General features: G+C 41.8%; 1 protein-coding gene across 15 annotated transcripts in view; it reads right to left on the bottom strand.

Moving 5' to 3' along the window:
• The window catches only part of IGF2BP2 (insulin like growth factor 2 mRNA binding protein 2), a 154,079-nt gene that overhangs the window by 14,805 nt on the left and 119,414 nt on the right, over positions 1-19,860 (bottom strand). For 5 of the 15 annotated variants that reach the window (XM_037027548.1, XM_037027543.1, XM_037027553.1 and 2 more), the window contains 6 exons: positions 18,323-18,595; positions 16,331-16,465; positions 9,724-9,804; positions 7,573-7,695; positions 7,098-7,233; positions 3,975-4,103 (listed from right to left, as the gene is read on the bottom strand). In XM_037027548.1, the coding sequence (XP_036883443.1) occupies positions 3,975-4,103; positions 7,098-7,233; positions 7,573-7,695; positions 9,724-9,804; positions 16,331-16,465; positions 18,323-18,595 (877 nt within the window). The remainder of the gene's footprint in view (positions 1-3,974; positions 4,104-7,097; positions 7,234-7,572; positions 7,696-9,723; positions 9,805-16,330; positions 16,466-18,322; positions 18,596-19,860) is intronic. The other 10 variants (XM_037027546.1, XM_037027551.1, XM_037027547.1 and 7 more) reach the window with 5 other exon arrangements.

The raw sequence follows: 19,860 nt of genomic DNA, 5'->3' as shown, positions 1-19,860 counted from the left end.
AGATTTTCCTGAGCCAAAGAAAAACTCAAATCCGCAAATCGAAGGACTCACATTCAGATTTCTGAATTCCAAGGGTAAAGGTGAAATAACACAAAAGGCAAACCTCTTCCAGATGGAAAAAGCAGCTCACCTACAAAGGAATGAGAGTCAGGCAGGCCGCACACTTACCTGAATAACCAAATTCGGAATGTTTTCAAAATTCTAAAGGAACTCTGACCCTAGAATTTCTAAATACCCAGTTGGACTTTCGCTCACGAGTGAGGGGAAAAGAAAGGCATTTTCAGAATGAAAAGGTGTAGAAATTATACTACTTATGTATTATTCCTGAAAAAAAAGTTTGAGGGAGCATTCCAAACAAACAGAAACTAATAACTCAAAAAAAATAAAGGATATGTAATGCAAGAAACTGTCTACAGTGAGCAAAGAAACCAGTAAAAGTAGACAGTTAATTCTAAATAACTGTGGAGCATGAGATTGTGTATTCATTAAGGAAAAAAGCTAATTTGGACTGAAATTCGAGATTATTTCTAGAATAAGATGCCCAAACACATTAATAAACAAACCTGTTAGAAATAATAAATTTGCCAAAAGAGTAATCATAGTGGCAGGACAGTAAACTGCTTTGAACGTTTAAGTCAGACAGAGAAAAAAAACGCTCTGTAGAGCTGACGAGCCACAAACTGGAAGCCGGCCTTTGCTGCTGTAAACCCAGCTTCGAGCCCATTGGTAGAAGGTGCCCCCTTCCAAATGCCCAGGATTTAAAAAGACTGGCCGTGCAGGACAAGGCAGAAAAGTCAGAATGTTCCCCTCACATCCTCTGTGTACGGAGCACAGGAACCAACCGCAAGATAACAAAAAAGAAACCTGTAACTGCTTAGAAACTTAAAGAAATGGAAAAAGTCCTAGCAAATCCAAATTAAGGGAAAAAAAAGAGAGAAAACACAAATATACAGCAGTGGATAAGAGTAGGTTTACAGTTATAATGCAAGTAAATGATATAACAATAAGTAACACAAGAATAACGACATTTCACATACAACGGTAAACCCACTTTTGCCCATGCCTGTACAATGTCAGGAAGTAAAAGAGATATAACCACAAGTGAGGAGATTTAAAAGGCAGTCGTCTGCTCTGTACAACATTATGCCTATATATATATAAAGACAGATGGAATGAATAGTTGCATAGGAAAATATAAATCAACAAAACCATGTCAAAAACCTATTAATAAACTGAAAAGCTTACTAATGCTAGAGGTCCAGATGTTTCACAAACAGTCTTATCAAATCTTCAAGAAGCAGTAAATGCCCACGCATTCTCTAATTTTCCTATGCATGGTAAAAGGCAGTCATCTTTCCAACTCATTCTTTGAGAGATAAATAACCCCACTGTTAAAACTGTCAAAGAGAATATAAAACTACATTCATCGCAGTGCAGAGCAAGACAAATGATGGGAGACAGTCCAGGAGTCACGAAGTGGGAATTTCGTGTTATGACAAAGCTGACATTTCAAATCGAGCGATAAAATCATGACTTACTCCATAAATGATTTCGGGAAAATTGGCTCTCCATTTAGGGGAAAAAGAAATAGTCAGATCCCTGTCTCAAAGTGTAAGTCAAAGTAAATTCCCTTAGTGTTACAGACATAAAATAAGCAAACATTCCCCCAAATCAGCAACTGAGCATTACTGTAAGACAACGCAAGGATGGAAGAAGGCTCCTTCCTTAGCATGACCTCAGAGGCAAGACGTTCACCCATACAGGGAAATACCACTTATGTAGCTACTTTAATTCTTAAAATCTCTGCGTGAATTCTGTTGAAGGGAAATCTGTAAGAATTTAAATCGCATCTACCCTTTGATGTAGTCATTCCAATCTAAGAATTTTCTTTCGCATATAGTCACACACTTGTGCAAAGACTCATGTACACAGATAGTCCTTTTGACACTCTTTGTAGCAGAGAAAAGCTGGACACAACCCAAATGTCTAAAAACCGTGCGCTGGTTAGAAAACTAGAGTAATTCATTCAATGGAATAGTAAGTAGCTATTAAAGAGAAATAGGTCATGGAAAGATGCCCATAAAAAGCAAAGAAATAACCTGTAACTCACTGAGCATGACATGATCCCATTTGTACTTTTCAATAACACAACTGTAGGTATGCTGAGAAAACATTTAAATATACGTGCAAATGTAACAGCGCTGTGCTTCTGGAGAGGGGTTGTTGGGTGAAACTTGAGAAGGAAGGCTGAAGGGAAACACTGACATTTTACTTCATGCAATCTTTTGTTTCAAAGTATATTTATTTTAAATTACTATGGCACAGGACACCACAAATGAAGCAAAGTGAAATGATAATTGGTTGGACATTTACAACACGACACATGGTTAACAGCCTTAGTGTGTGATCAGCTGTTACAAATCATTAGAAAAAGATGGGAAATAAAGATGACGACCCCTATTTTAGATGATTGGTTTTAGAAATGGTCTGTTTTATTACACCTTTTCCCCATCATTTGTGTTGTTAGGGTGGAGAGGGTGCCTGGCTTTATGTTACCTACAAGGCAGTCTTTTTTTTTTAAAGATTTTCTATTTTTAGAGAGAGAGGAAGGGATGGAGAAAGAGAGGGAGAGAAACATCAGAGTGTGGTTGCCTCTTGAGCACCCCCTACTGGGGACCTGGCCCACAACCCAGGCATGTGCCCTGACTGGGAATCAAACTGGCAACCCTTTGGTGGCAGGCTGGCACTCACTCCACTGAGCCACACCAGCTAAGGCAATATACACAGTCTTTCTGCTAAGAAATGAGGTGGGTTTCAATAACATGGAATTGTACCACGCTCGGTCATTCTCAAATCTCACAGCAAAGATATGGGGACATGCACTTCCCACAGCCATCAAGCTCCTAGGGCAGCCGCAAAAACCTCCCGACTCACCTCAAGCTCTCCTTCTAACACACACACACACACACACACACACACACACACACACACAGCTCAATATTGGGCCCTATCTTTAGTTTAAGGGAAAATGGATATCACTCTACATAAATGATATGAAGATTTAGAAATGACTCAGAAGGCCTGCATATAAACAAGACTGCAGAAATGCACAAGTTCATGTGACTAAGGACATGGTGACAATTCAGGCCACCATTTTGGTGACAGAAGAGGAGAGGGGTCCCACCCTCTCTCTCTACAGATGCTCCTAGGAATCCTCACTCTGCCAAGGCCTGTGCCAGAGACCCCCAATTCAAAAGAAAGGGGTGGCTGGGGCCATGTTCACCACCCTGGTTCTTCCCATTTAAACAATATAAACATTGGGAGAAAGAAAGTTTTGCTTCAAAAATAAACTGTATGTATGGAGAATTTGGAATTAAAAAAGCTGTTGAGTACCCTGAACCCCAACTTGGCTTATGAATGGGAGCAACAAGTAGAAAACTCACATTTCTTGTTATTAATTGTAATTCAGACAGTAAATGGTTATTGAGAACTAAATACCAGGCATTGTGCTAAGTATTTTGAAACAAACGCTGTGGATTATTTTCTTTTAAAAACTGCCCCTTATTAAAATATAATATTGTATGATAAAGTATAATATTGCACCTACACTGTAGACATAGGTGGGAAAGAGACACCCTAATATTTTAATAAATGAACAACACTCATGAAGATTTTATTTGAGCTAACAAATCCTTTTGGACAATAAACAGGCTTATTGCTAGTGAATTTCCTAGTGGTTTGTTTCTCTCCTAGATAAGACACACGTACGTCTAAGAGCACCTATTTGGAGGAGGGTTAGATAACATTAACCCCTCTATGAGGAAGGAGTCCTAAGAAGCGTTGGACTCTGCCTACAGTCACCTATGAGTACGGCCTCCAAGTTAAAGCTCTAGCTCGGATTCGACCCAGCAGAGCCATGCGGCTGCCTGGAGGTGCCCGGAGCAGAGCAAGCCCCTGAATGCTGAGCTACTTACAGCGAAGGGGTGGTAGGGGGGAGCGGGGGGAGCTCCTCGGGGCCCTGCTGGTGGAGGCAGCACGGACAGTCCTGTTGAAAAGATGCCAAGTGCGCTGAGGTTCAACCCCGGGATCAGATTGGCTTGTTGCTGGGAACAGAAATGGAGAAAAAGATGAGGGGAGGAGACCAGAGCTCCAGCTGGCCTGGGTCAACCTCCACCTCCAGTCTGGATGGCACCAGTGACTCCTGATGAGCTCCGCCCTGGCCCTGTGGACTCCTTCCCCACCCTGCTGCTGGGGTGGGCTCCCCAAACCTCAGCTTGACCACGCTGTTCCTTCGAAGTTCCTCTGCCTTTCTTGACAGTACCTACACATCTTAACAGCAAACAAGGCTCTTCCTGGGGACCCAGGCCACTCCCCAGCCTCTCTCCTGCTAACCCCTCACCCCCAACCTGCCCTGTCCTGGTCGTCTCTCACCTCTGGGCCATACACCCTTTGTCCACCCTGAGGAGTGAGCTGCTCTCTCTCCTCACTTCACCTGAGTTTAGGTACCTTCTTACCTAGGAAGCCTTCTCTCACCCCAAAGGTTTCGGCTCAAATGCCCTTTTCGTGCTCTCCTAACATTCCAGGCATTTCTTTAAAAGAGCGCCTGCCCCATGTATGTGGACCACCTGTGCAGGTGCCACCCTGCCCCCCTCAGACCACAGCTCCCCACAGACAGAGACTGCCTGACCTGGTGCTCAGTGCTGGGATGGAGCGAGTGCTCAGTAAGTATGTGGGGAGCGGGCATGCTCTAAACATGCTGGGTTACTAGTCTTTTTCTAACTCTGTTCAGGGAAAGAGCAGGCCCTTCACCAGGACAGCACGCATGTAGCCTCCGTCGTCCAGGTTCAGGCCGGTTCACAACTCTGGCTTGTGCACCATTTAGTTGTCAGCTTCATGATCATCTTGCTGGTGTTTTTCACCTTTAAACATGAGGATGCTCACACAGGCTAGAGGCTCGGTGGTCCCCCCATTTTAAGTTTTTCTCATGAAAGTTGTGTAAAGGTTACTTTATTCCTGCACCTTCTACTTTTTTCTTTCTTGTATTTGCCCCTTTTTTCCCCCACATGGCAAGACTTGGTTTCACATTCCAGGCTCTCTAGGTCGAGCGAAGACCGCCTTGCCAGGGTGAGTGCCCGCACTCACAGCTGGCCCGCTGGCTCTCTCCCGTTGTGCTTGTTCAATGTGGACAGCAGATTGCTTTCTGTGAACTGACTACTCTGCCCATTTGCTGCCCTTTGTAAAGTCCTTGTACAGCCTGAACGTCGTCATCCTTTTGGATGAGCCTGGGCTGAACACCATACTTCTGCCTCAGCTTTCTGGAAAGAGAAGACGCGATCTTCCTGCGAATGTGAGAACATGCATCAAAGTGCTTCTGCGGTTCTTGCTCTGGGCAGAAGTCAGAAGGGACTGAGCTTCATCTTGGCCACTGGCCCTTTAGCAATGGCCACACGAGCGATGGCACTGAGGTCTGACGACACAGTCCTTCAAAGGCAGAGAGGTGTGGCCACCCACTCTGGCCTGTGTCCAACCTTGTCCACCCTCTGTCTCCCCAAACCTCTTCTATTTTTTTAATCTGTGGCTAGGGTCACCTAGTAACTTGACTTGTTTTAGAGTGTTTGATATAGTAGAGCCAGGATCCTTAACCTTTACACGATTTGATATATTATATAAAATCGAGTAGTTTTTGTCATCCCCCTATCAACGTGTGACTTTGGGACAGACATGAATGAATCTCAGTGACAGGCTCAGAGGATGATGACGGGAGCACCCAGACCCTTTTGGAGAAAGAGATGTTTCTCATAAGACGTCAAATGCCAAAAGATGATGATGAGATCACTGGATGATACTGCCACAGACAGATACACACGGTGGGGGGCAGAGGTCATGCTGGGGTCCTCTCCCATCCTGTCTCTGGAGTGCCATGTGATGTGGGCTGCTAGGGCAGGGGACGCAGCACTGACCTGAGGAGGGGAACAGGGACTGTGGGACGGGCTACAGTGAGGGAACGGGGTTAGCCTGCACAGCTCTTTGTCAGCACCTCTGTGAAATGGCACCGGGTTTGGGATTTGCTGCAGGACCTCCACACGGAGCGGAGAAGTGGATGGCGGTTCAAGAAGCAACAAATAGGCCACGAGCTGGTAACTGTCGAAGCTGAATTATGGAAGCGTGAGGGCTTATCACAGCATTCTTTCCTCTTCAGTATATGTTAGAGAACCATTATCATAGAAAACAAAAAAAATTTACTGAGTGGACCCTTGCCAACAGACCAATATTTTTAAGACTTCTGATGTCAGACTGGTGTCTGCCTATTACCACGTGGGAACTAGACAGCAGTAACAGGAAGAGGAAACCCCAATCAGTCTGTTAGGAGTATTAGGGCTGAGGTGGTTGACAACATTTATTGTACTGGTGGCAAACACAAGGCCCACGGGGCAAAGCCAGCCCTCCACCTTGTTTTATCCAGCCCGGCACCTTGCTTCTGCCCAACAGCAGTGCCGAGCTCTCGCTTAACTGTTAAGGAGGATAAGTTACATTTATACAGTCCTAAAATTACATTCGGCCCTTTGAAGGCAACCACCAGGCTGATGTGGCCCCCAGTGAAAATGAGTTTGACACCCCTGATTTACTGGGTGTCACCTAAAAGAGCAGATCAGTAAACAGGAGATAAAAATTAGTCGTTAATTTTGAAACTGGAAAGTGAAAAAAATCCCACTTTCCTAACATACCAGCTATTTTTATTTTTCTAGGTGGTATTCCAGTCATTTTGATCCATATCCCTTTATATAACTATAACCCTAGTTACATACTCTTCTATATATTCTTTTCTAACTGACATTATATTGTAGGCAATTCCTCATTTTAAAATCTTCAAAGTCATGACTTTAATGGTATCACACTATTTTGTCCAGCGCATTTATCATAATTTACTAGTGGGTCTCTTGATTATTGTGATGTCCTTGCCCTGAGAAGGCAGGAATCACTGCCTACCTACTTTAAGGTGCGTCTTCACTGTCTGAACGACAGTTATTCCCAGGGAAGATCGCGTTCTCCCTGAAAACGCATGTGAAAACCAGCGGAAGGAGGCATTGGGCACTTACATGAACAGCCAGCATGTCGTTCTCGAAGGCCTCGCGGAGCTTCTTCATGATCTCAGTCTCCGCATGGGCACAGGCTGCTACCGGGCCCTTCACAGTGATGGTTCTCTCGGGGTTGTAAATGCTCAAGTCCTGCAGGCTGGCCACCGGGAGAGAGAGAGAGAAACTTCCCGTTTTCAAAAGGAAAGATAAACCCTAGAGGATCACAAACAAGTCTTGGTGGTGCAGGTGGGGAGCAGACTGGCTTTCCTTATCAGATTCTGTGGTACGGGATCCCCGCTATTTTATGGGGATCTTCTCAGATCTTTGCAGTGACTTAGATCCTATCTGTAGTAAAATATGTTCACAGCTATTTATGTACTTGTTTTCATGGAGCCAGTTATATCACTTATGGTTACAGTCCCATTTTATAGAAAAGCAGACAAAAATGCCGAAAGTCTCCCTCACTCGGCACAATGCATCTGAATGAGAGGCTTACGATGAGATCGTTATCTTGGTCCCAGTCTCATGTTCGATTTTCTTCAAATTTCTGCCTTCTTTTCCAATAAGTCTTCCAACCAGGCCGTTGTGGGCCAAGATTTTCAGAGGAATCTCTTCAGCTCTAAAAGAGACAATCAACAATTTAACATTTAAGGTGGGTACAGCAGTTGCTACCCAAGAGCTATTACCCTGGTTTTTTTTCCAGTTCTCACAAATAGAAGCTGTTTTGTTCAGGCACCAAGAGGTGATGGGCTTAAGAGGAGGACTTCCTTACTAACCCCAGTGCATGGCTTCTCATTAACACAAGCCAAGTCATTACAGTTATACTCCCACGCTGTGACTGGTTGGGAATAAGTCCATGAGGCAGACATGGCCTTTGAGGTATAAGTAGAACTTTGCTGGGTGACTTTAGAAAGGTCTTCTTTGCTCTTAAAAGGGAACAAAGGTTGATGACATCAGTCAAATGGCCGACTAGAAAGCTTTAGGTCCTCCTACCCCCACAGAGACACCAAGTTAATAACAGACAAGTCAAAATACTTCTGTGAGAACCCCTGAGATGCTATAGTGCCCAGGCTATTATAAAACCAAGAAGGAATTCCAAAAAAGGGGAAAGGAAAATTGTGGTATTTGGTGAGCCTGTTCATGCTTCTTCCGCTACACAGTATAGCAAGGAGCAACTGAGAAGCAATTCTTCTCACCAGGGCTCCTCCATTGAAAACAAAAAGACTGGACCTTGAGCCCAACACCCTGGCTTGTCTGGGGGCTGCCCAAGAGATTGGTTTCTCTTTTTCCTGCAGTGAAGGGCTGATGAGATTGGCTCTGAGTTCGGAAGGTGCTGAAAACAGAGGTAGAGTACGTTAGGGCTGCAGTTACACAGTCAGAAGCCAGGGGGAGAAAGAGACCAAAGAAGGTTTAAGAGATCTAGAACCTGCAGCCCAGCTGATTATAGACAAGGTCTTCCCCTGAATGAAGCCAGTATGCAAGGACTGAAGGGTGGTTGTTTTTTTAAATGTCTAAATCCCAGTGAAAAAATTACAAAAAATAAGAAGAAACAGGGAAACATGGACTATTCAAAGAATCAAAATAAAACTCCAGAAACTGACCCTAAAGAAATGCAGACCTATGAACTACCTGACGAAGAATGTAAAATAGCTCAATGACCTAAAAGAGAACACAAACAACTAAATGAAATCAGAAAAATGATGTGAACAAAATGAGAACCAATGAGACAGAAACTATAAAAACTAACTTAACAAATAATAAAGCTAAAGATTATAATAACTGAACAAAAATTTTCATTTAAAAGGTTCAACAGCAGACATAAACAGGCAAAATAAAATATCCACAAATTGGGAAGACTTGTCATTCGAAATCATCAAGTCAGAGAAGAAAAAGATGCAGAAAAGCAGAGAGAGGCCAAGAGACTTAGGAGATACTATAAAGTGGATCAGTATAGACATCAGAGGAATCCACAAGGAGAAGAGTGAAGAATGGAGTGAAAAGCTTATTTGAAAAAATAATGACAGAAAACTTTCCAAATCTAAGGAAAGAAACAGACATATAGATTTAAGAAGCTCAAAAACTTCCAACTAGCATAAATCCGAAGAGAACCACACTGAAGTAGCATTATAACCCCAGTATGTAAAGTCAAAAACAAAGGACCATGCTTTTAAAAAAACTATTTTTTTTAAGATTTTTATTTATTTATCTTTAGAGGGGAAGGGAAGGAGAGAGGGAGAGAAATATCAATGTATGGTTGCCTCTGGTGTATCCCCTGCAGGGAACTGGCCTGCAACCCAGGCATGTGCCCTGACTGGGAATCGAACCACGATGGTGTAGTTCTCAGGCCCGTGCTCAATCCACTGAGCTACACCAGCCAGGGCCAAAAACTACTTTTTAAAATTCATTTTTAGAGAGAGGGGAAGGGAAGGAGAGGGAGAGAGACATCAATGTGTGAAAGAAACATCAATCAGATGCCTCTCACAGGCCCCCAGCTGGGGACTGGCCCACAACCCAGGCGTGTGCCCCAACTGGGAATTAAACTGGTGACCTTTCAGTTTCCAGGCTGGTGCCCAATCCACGGAGCCACACCAGCCAGGGCACAAAAACAATCTTGAGAGCAGCAAGATAAAAGTGATTAGTAACATACCCAGGAGTTTCCATATTATCGGTGGATTTCTCAGCAGAAACTTTGCAGGCCAGAAGAGAGTGGGATGATATATTCAAACTGCTAAAAGAAAAAACTGTCAACCAGGAATAGTGGTGTATCTGGCAAACTGTCCTTCAAAAATGAAGGAGAAATTAAGACTTTCTCAGATAAACAAAAGCTGAGGGAGTTTATTACTATTTGAACTATTTGTTCCACAAGAAACACTAAAAGGCGTCCTTTAAATTAAAATGAAAGGACAGTACACAGCAACACAAAGCCACATGAAAATATAAGGTTCTCTAATAAAAATACACGACTACAGTAACCTGCACTATAGTAACTTTGATGCATAAAATTTAAATGACAAAAACCAAAGAGGTAAATATGTTAATGGGTATACAACACACAAAAATTAAATTGTGATATCGATAATGAAGTAGAGGTAGAAGAAGGTACAAGGGGAATGGATAAATGGTGATGGAAGGAGACTTGACCTGGGGTAGTGAATACATAATATACAAATGATGTATTATAGAATTATACACCTACATAATTTTATTAACCAATGCCACCCTAATATTCAATTTAAAAAGTAGAGGGTGGCGTTGTAAAGGAGTAGAGTTCCTAATGTAAATGAAGTTAAGTTGTTATCAGTTTAAAATGTTATAATTTTAAGATGTCTTATATAACTGCAGTGATATACACATACACACACACACACACACACACACACGCACGCACACCCTTACAGAATATACACAAAAGGAAGTGAAAAGGAATCAAAGCATATCACTAAAAAAGAAAAGAAAACACCCAGACACGAAGACACAAAGGACGGCAGTAAGAAAGGAAAGGCGGGACAATAAAGCTACAAGACACTGAAAAACAAGTGAACAAAGAGGCAATTCTCAGTCTCCCCTATTAGTGTTCACTTTAAATGCTAAGGGATTAAACTCCCCAGTCAAAGCACAGCTGAATGATTAAAAAGCTAAATAAAATCAAATCTCAAATCAACAATTTTATAAGTCAAGAAATCAGAAAAAGAATAAACAAAACCCAAACTAACATGGAGAAAGCAATAATAACGACCAGAACAGAAATGAGCAAAATAAAGAATAGAGAAACAAAAGAAAAAAATCAATAAAACCAAGAGTTTGTTTTTCTGAAAAGGTAAACAAAATCAACAACTCAGCTAGATGAACGAAGAAAAAAGAGAGAGAAAACACACATATACAGTGAAAAATAAAAGAGGACACCCCAACTGATGCCACAGAAACAAGCAGTGACTACAAGAGAATACTCTGAACAGTTACACACCAACAAGTTGTATTGCCTAGAAGAAATAACTTCCTAGAAACACAGAAACTACCAAGATCAAACCATGAACAGAAAATCTGAACAGACAAATAATGAGTAAGGAAATTGAGTGAATAATCAAAAACCTTCCAACACGGAAATGCCTGGGACAGATGACTAAAATCAATCCTTCTCCACATCTTCCGAAAGACTAAAAAGAGGCGAACACTTCCAAGCTCATTTTATGAGGCCGGCTATATTCTAACACTAAAGCCAAACAAGACAATTCAACAAAAACAAAACAAACAAAAAACTACTAACCAATATTCCTAACGAGAATCCTGATACAAAAATACTCGAAGAATGACCATCAAATTGAATTTGAAATCATGTAAGAAGGTTTACACACTATGACCAAGTGGGATGTATTCCTGGAAGGCCAGGATAGCTCAATACATAAAAATCAATCAATGTGATACACCACATTAACAAAACGAGAAACAAAATCCACATGATCATCTCAATTGATAGAAAAAAAGCATTTGACAAAGTTTAACACCTTTTCATGTTAAAATCACTCAACAATCTAGAAAGAGAATAAAACTACCTTAACATAATAAATATCATTTGTGAAAACTCCACAACGAACTTCATACTCAATGGTGAAAGACTGAAAGCTTTTCTTCTAAGATCAGGTACAAACTGAGGATGCCTGCTCTTACCACTTCTATTCAACATAGTAGTGGATGTCCCAGCTAGAGTAATTAGTTAAGGAAAAGAAATAAAAGTGTCTAAATCGGAAAGGAAGAAGTAAAATTATCTCTTCTCATAGATGACATGATCTTCTATGTTAAAAATCCTAAAGATCCCACAAAAAGCTATTAGAATACACTAATTCAACAGTGTCGTGGGCTATTGTGTTTCTATTCACTAAAAATGAACAATCTGAAAGACAAATTAAACAAATAATTTCATTTACAATAGCATCATAAAGAAAAAAAATATTTAAGAATAAACCTAACCAAGGAACTAAAAGACTTGTACACTGAAACTACAAAACACTGCTGGAAGAAATAAAAGACAAACCAATGGAAAAATACTCTACACTCATGGACTTACTCTACACTCATAAGACTCAATGCTGTTTCAATGTCCACCCCATCTAACGTGATCTACAGATGCAATTCAACCCTTATCAAAATCCCAGTGGCAATTTTTGCAGAAATAGAAAAATTCATTCTAAAATTTGCATGGAATTTCAAGGGACCTTCAATAGTCAAAACAATTTTGAAAAAGAACAATGTCGGAGAACTCATTTCAAAACACATTACAAAGCTATAGTAATCAAAACAGCAAGGTGTTGGTATCAAGACAGACAAACCAATGCAATAGAAAAGAGATCCTAGAAATAAACCCTCACATATATGGTCACATGATCTTTGCTATGTGTGACCAGGCAACACAATAGGGAAAAGACAGTCTTTTCAACAAACAGTGTTGGGAAAACTGGATACACATAAGCAAAAAACTGAGGCTAGACTCATCTTACTCCATATACAAAAATTAACTCAAAACGTTTTAAAGACCTAAAAGTAAAACTGAAAACTACAATATTCCTTGAGAAAACACATGGGGAAAGTTTCATGACATTGGACTTTGCAATGGTTTCTTTTTTAAAAAAATTTCTTTACTGACTTTTAGAGAGAGAGAGAGAGAAATACTGATGTGTTGTTCCACTTATTTACGCATTCATTGGTTGATTCTATGGGGATCAAACCCACAACCTTGGAGTTTGGGACAATGCTTTAACCAACTGAGCTACCCAGCCAGGGCCTCAATGGTTGGTTCTTATATGTGACCAGAGACAGAACCTGCACCTTGGTGTATCCGGATGGGGCTCTAACCAACTGAGCACTTGACCAGGACTTGCAGTGGTTGCTTGCATATGACACCAGGGAATGATCAATGAAAATAAAAAATAAACAAATAGGACTATATCAAACTTAAAAACTTTTCTGCATCAAAGAATAGAAACAAGCCCAGGCTGGTGTAGCTCAGTGTATTGAGCACCTGCCTGTGAACCAAAGGGTTGCCAGTTCGATTCCCAGTCAGGACACATGCCTGGGTTGCAGGCCAGGTCCCCAGTAGGGGATACACGAAAGGCAACCACACATTGATGTTTCTCTTCCACTCTTTCTTCTTCCCGTCCCCTCTCTCTAGAAATAAATAAAATATTTTTTAAAAAGAATACAAACAATAGTGAAAAGACTGTCTATGAAATGAAAGAAAATATTTGAAAATCATATATCTGATAGGGGATTAATATCCAGCATATATAAAGAACTCCTACAACTCAACAAAAAAAAAATATCAAATAATCTGTTTGAAAAATGTGCAAAGGACTTGACAGACATTTCTTCAAAAATGATCTGCAAATGCCAAAATGTATAAAAAGGATGCTCAACATCACCATCACATAAAAGAAATGCAGACAGCCCTGGCTGGTGTGGCTCAGTGGATCAAGTACAAGCTTGTGAACCAAAGGGTTGCCGGTTTGATTCCCAGTCTAGGACACATGACTGGGTTGTGGGCCAGGTCCCCAGTAGGGGGCACACAAGAAGCAACCACACACTGATGTTTCTCTCCCTCTCTTTCTCCCTCCCTTCCCCTCTCTAGAATAAATAAATAAAATCTTTAAAAAAAAAAAGATGGCTTCTATTAAAAAAAAAAGAAATGCAAACAAAAACCACGATGAGGTATTGTGAATTCAAAATACTACCTCATTCCCATTAGTCTGGCTACTATCAAAATAACAGAAAATAAGTTTTTTTTTGTCGGTGAGAATGGAGAAATCAAAACCCTTGTGCACTGTTGGTAGGACTGTAAGATGGTGAAACTGCTATGGAAAATGGTATGAAGGCTTCATGAAAAAATTAAAATAGAACTACCATATGACCCAGCAATTCCCTTCTGGGTATTTATCCAAAAGAACTGGGAGCAAGGTCTCAAAGAGATCTTCACACCCATGGTAGTAGCAGCACTTCACAATGGCTGAGAGGCGAAAGCGACCCAAATCATCAATGGACGGAATGTGGCATAGACCTACAATGAAACATTATGCAGCCTTAAAAAGGAAGGAAACCCTGTCACATGCTACAATATGGATGAATCCTGAGGATAGCATGTAAAGTGGAAAAAGCCAGTCAAAAAAAAAGACAAATATTGTTCGATTCCACTTATCTGAGTTCTCTACAGCAGTCAAACTCATAGGAACCAAAAGCAGAACGGTGGTTACCAGGGAGGGGATGGAGAGAGGGGAAAAGGGGAGTTGTTGCTTAATGGCCACAGAGTTTCAGTTTTGCAAGATGAGAACATTCTGGAGACCTGATTCACAACAATGTGAACATACTCAACACTACTGAACTACACACTTAAAAATGGTTAAGATGGTAAATTGCACGTTATATGATTTTACCACAATGAAAAAAAATAGGAAAAAACAGCTTTGTCTGTTAGCTTCTTAATATTATCCAGTGGGGACACAAGGTCTGAAACCACTACAGCCATCCTGTCATCTCCAGGAAAGTATCAGATACTCCAAAGAAGGTAAAACAGAAAGAAAAGTCACAGGCTTTGAGTCCATGGTTCAACTGACCTTGGAGTTGCTCTACCTTAGGACTTCTTATTACGTGGCATGAGAATGGTTTCTTATTGCTTAAACCACTTATGTTTTCTATTACTGAAATCAAAAGGATCTAAAAGATGCATTATTACTGCCTGAAAATAAGGGGATGTAATTTGGGGAGGGCAGGTGGTTTTTCTTTTTCTACATCCCCCACCTCTTACCCGCCGCCCTCAGGGCTCCGTTTACATGTCACTTACACCGGAGGCCTTCTCTGAAATCCCCAAACCTCCTGCCGTGCTCCCTAAAACCTTGATTAGGGCCCCCAGTAATGAGCAGTCATTTCCCAGTCAGCACACTCCATGGCTGCTTCACTGCACACTGCTGGGCTGCTCAGTGGACACTTCTCCCAGGGGACTGTGAAAGCAGGAACTGGGTCTTGTGCACAACCACAGCCTCGACCCCCACACAGCACCAAGCACACTGGACACTCAACACATGCATTTCCACGACACTCACACTCCATCTTGGCTCTACACAAAAACAATTTAGAAACCAGTCTTTTTAATTATTTAGAATATTGAAAGGTACGTGTACCCAGGTTGAAGGGCCAAAGAGCGTGTTATTTGTAAAGCCTGCAATAACTTGGATGAGGGAGGGGCTTCTTCAAGTTAAGCCATGGAATTTGGGTGGGTTTCAAAAGCCTGAAATGGAGTAAGTAATTCCTAAGTGAAAGGTTAGAAACCTAAGAATAGATTTGCAGTGTTTTTCTTTTTAGGACTACTTCCATGTTTGTGGTTTCAGAACACTCTTATTGGACATTATTTCTGAATTAATTTTATATTCACTTTATCTCTTAGTGCTTCTCTATAAAGCTGCCACCAATGCCCATAAGTGGATTTTGCCAATCTGACATGGAGCCTTTTTTATTATATTATCTATTCCATTACCATTAATTCACTTGTAATACAAAGAAAATTGCTTTTGTAAGAACTGTATCTACTCTTCAAATTGGTACAACACTCAGGAATCCTAAGAAGTATTTTCTAAAAGAAAAGAAAGTGAAGGACATGGAAGCGAGGGATGGGGGGGAAGAATAAGGCAGCCACTTGGATACTAGTTTCTACTATTAATGGAAATGTGACCCAGTTTTCAAAGGGTGTAAGTGGTTTAGGAGCAGGTGACAAAGCTGTTCCCAGAACGGTAAGTGATGGTTTTGATGATAATGTACCTGCACTACCCAATGCATTAGCTATACAGGGAGCTGTTCATATTTGAATAAGTTAAAAAGAATAGTCAGTTTCCATGCTGCACTAGCCAGGTTTCAAGCACTCAATACCACCATGCGGCAAGTGGCTACTGTGCTGAACGGTGCAGACACGGAGCATTTCCATCACTGCACGACACTGGGCAGCCCAGGTCTGGTATCCCTACCAGTATTATTACCAGTGAGTGATGAAAGCATTGGGATCACCAGGCAAAATACACGGGGGAAACAGCCATATCATAAATACACAAGATCTGTTTCCCACTGCCTTGTCTTTGGAAACAAATTTCTTAAAAATAATTCTTCCCCCCTCCCTTTGCTTAGTAACAGAGTTAGAGCTTGTGGAAAATGTCTCGGGCTCGGTGAATGAGCACCTGCTCTTATTCTCTGTGGGACGGTCTGGGCATTGCACACAAACTTACAGTTTGGTCTCGTCAGCCTCTTTCTGCATGATTTCAAGAATCATGCGGCATGCTTCAGAGGTCCCCTCTGGGGTGGCATGGATGGTGACGGGCTTCTCTGCGGCCCCGGAGTTTTCCTTCCTATGGATGTCTACCCTGTGGGGAAAGAATTGGGGGCCATAGCACAGCGTCATCTGGGATAGGATCTGGTCAGTCCCGAGACAGCGCCGCGCCAGCCAACGCACAGCGAGGACCCAGCCAGACTAGGGAGCACCATCAGCACGTTTGCAACCAATGCCACTCTCCAGGAAGGCAGCAAGCAGTGCAGGGGTCTCGCGCCAAACTCGCGTTCTTTGCAGTTCCATTTAGAAGGGAATATTTTGGACAGGCGTGCTGTGGGACAAAGGCACCCAGCCAACTTGGTAACGAAGTATTTTGTGTCGTCTTTCAAATGATCGTAGAAGTGGAGAATAAAGCAAGCAGGGGAATTCTGCACACTGGCACAGTGCCACTCTCTGAACTGATTGCAGTCTCTAAAAGCCATATGTTAATCCAAATCCAAACACCAAATTCAAGTGAGCTTTATATATTTGAGTGTCGATAGAAAACAGAGGCATGCCCTCTCTCTGCCTGAGTTCTGGTTTCCTAACTCCTGGCAGCCTGCCTTCTCTCCCAGGCTCTCGAAGCTAATGGTTCATAAGCTTGACGACTTGATCAGACTTCTTGGGGTAGTCATGGCTCTACTTGATTTGTTAACTTTCAAAATCACACAATTAACTGTATCCCTTTTCACTCTGACTGTTAGAAAGCTCAGAAGCCCAGGTCCAAGTCTTGGGCCTACTTCTAAAAAAATGGGCGCACACTTTGAGAACTAACCTCACTTCTATTGAAGCTTGCTGCACTTTTAAAGCCACTTGAAACAATTTTTGGAACAAAAAGACATACAAATAAGAATCACTTTCCCAGTGAAGCAGACTTGGGGGGGGGGGAAGGGCTGACTTTAAAATACAAGGATCACCAGAGAATACTTTCCCCTCTCTCCTGTCTCTGTTCTATTCCTGTGACTATGGACTCTGGGGCTCAAGTACACTTCCGTTTCGGGGGGAGTAACTCAGATGCGTTAAGGAAAGTGGTGTTTTCTCTTTCACGTTACAAGACACTCAATGCATGACCTGAATGAAATGCACTAGGCATGTAACCAACTAATATTTGCCAGTTATTTGGTGCTTTGCAGTTTAAGTGCTTTCACCACGATTACTGCATTCAATCTACCTGACTATCCTAGTTCTCACAATGATCTTGGCTTACGGAAGAAGCAATCGATGGTCAGAGAGAAAAAATTCAAGATCATAAAGCCATTAAGTGGTCAAACTTGAACATGGGTGTTTGTTTTGAAGTCCTGTGCTTTGTTACATGTGTGGTCATATGAACATACAAAAATCAACAAGTCCACAAGGCCTTTTAATCACTATAATTCCAACTACCAGTTCAGTCTCCCTGTTTAGAAAACTAAATATAAGGCAAATGTACTTTATTTCTTGCTACATATAGCAGTGATTCACCCACTTCCTTCATGTAGCTATTTGTGAGTCTACCTAGGTGGCCACAAAGAATGACTACCACCCAGCGCTCTGACTCAGCAGAGGAGGTAAGAGCTAAAATAAATGGATTCCAGGATCTCACAAAGCTCTATACTTCTTCTGTTTTTGAAATAGATACATTCATAAGCATTAGTTTGCTTATAAGAATAATTCTTGGTTGTGAGGTCATTAGTACCTTCTTTATGAATCTTTAGTGTTTGGGGGTATAATCTTTAGGCAACTGGCATGAAAGCTCATTAAAGCCCCCAGCTTTCTGTTAGTCTGTTAATAGTTCTGTTTAAAGAAGCCACCATCCCATACAGCACAGCCCCCCACTGCTGATGCAAGCAATAGCCACAGGAGGGTGGCTGGGACCCACCAGCACTCAGGAGACCCCTCAGAAGGAAGCAAAGGAAGCCCCGGAGGCACGTACCGGGACTGGGTCTGCTTAGTGATGTTCTTTATGGTCAAGCCCTCCTTTCCGATGATGGCACCAACAAACTGGGTGGGGACCAGGATCCGAAGCGGGAAATCAATCTGTCTGGCCTGAGAAGAGCCCCCAGGGGCGTGGCCTTGCTCCCTGGAAGAGTGGTCCCCACGCTGGGCTCGCTGAGGGGGCGAAGGGGAGCTCACCTCTTCATCCGGGATGTAGGAAATCTTGAAAGAGTAGTTCTCAAACTGATGCCCGCTTAGCTTCTCGATGGCTCTGAAATGCAGAAGGCACAGCGAGCTTTGTGAGAGAGGAGTGTCAGAGGAGACCCTCCGGATGGACGGACTGGCTCCTTTACTCTCCTGCACTGGCTGCCTGTGTGAAGGCCCCTAATCCTGGCCGCGGGTGCAGCGCCCAGCACGGCGGATGCTTCCTCTGCCCTCTCGGCGGCCACTGCCCAATAAACAGTTCATGGCGATCCACAGGCCTGGTCAGACCTGATCCACAGTTACGCATTCTGCTTTTCTCTCCACCCAAGGCAATCTTCCGCTTACCAAAGACTCTTTAACATATTACAGTATAAAATTATGACTCTTATTTTTACTGTAATATAGATTTGTTATTGAAAACTGAGATGCGAATCACTACAAATGAGAGAAAGTCCTAACCTCCATCTCTTATTTTTCTTAAATATAAACGTATTACTTATAAAAATAAATTAGTATCACCCGTTCCTCTTCTAACCTTTGAAAAATTATTAATATACCGAACACTCTCTAAGTCATTCAATATACTCCAATTTAATTTTTTCTGGCTACTTAACTTTCTATTGATTTACCATGTCTTTTCCAAATGCTCTTCCATTGTTTTTTATGTGTGTGTGTGTGTGTGTGTGTGTATATATATATATATATATATGGGTCAGTCTTTTGCTGTGACATTCAGTGTTGCCACGGGCATCTTTGCAAACACACCTTTGCACGCAGAGTAAATTCCCAGTGGAGCTGCTGGATTAGAGAGTGCGCAGGTTTCTAACATTAAGTGTTACCCAGTGTCCTGAAAAGATTTCAATACTTACTACCCTATAATAGTTAAGAGAACATTGGTTTCCTTGAGTCCTCAAAAGCACAGATTATTATTAACTAAAAATAGTTACTAATTTGATAGGGAATAAATGATATCCCACTACTGCATTTTTAAATTACACATATTTTTTTGACATGTTCCAGGCAGCATGTAAAAATGAATGTTAGTGTTAATGTTTAGGGTCTGTGAATTTATTACAAAGTAGCACCTTTTGATTTCAATAAAAGCAACAAAGTAATAAGCACAGAGGCCCTACCCACGTAGCAGCTGGACAAGAACTGTGAAGGTGAGTCACTGGTATAGCCCCTGCTTACCTATGTGAGCAAACGTCAGTAGCGACTGCATTATTGCCCTTTTCAATGCAAAATTAACTTTTTGAAAACTATCAGCATGAAAATGGGTTATCAGCATGAAATAGGGTCTTCATGTGTGTTGAAACCTTGAAAAAGAAATAA

This window comes from Sturnira hondurensis, unplaced genomic scaffold (genome assembly GCF_014824575.4).
Source record: "Sturnira hondurensis isolate 20B ecotype Veracruz unplaced genomic scaffold, ASM1482457v3 Scaffold0019216, whole genome shotgun sequence".
Lineage (NCBI taxonomy): Eukaryota > Metazoa > Chordata > Mammalia > Chiroptera > Phyllostomidae > Sturnira > Sturnira hondurensis.
This window is presented reverse-complemented; position numbering and strand designations above follow the sequence as displayed.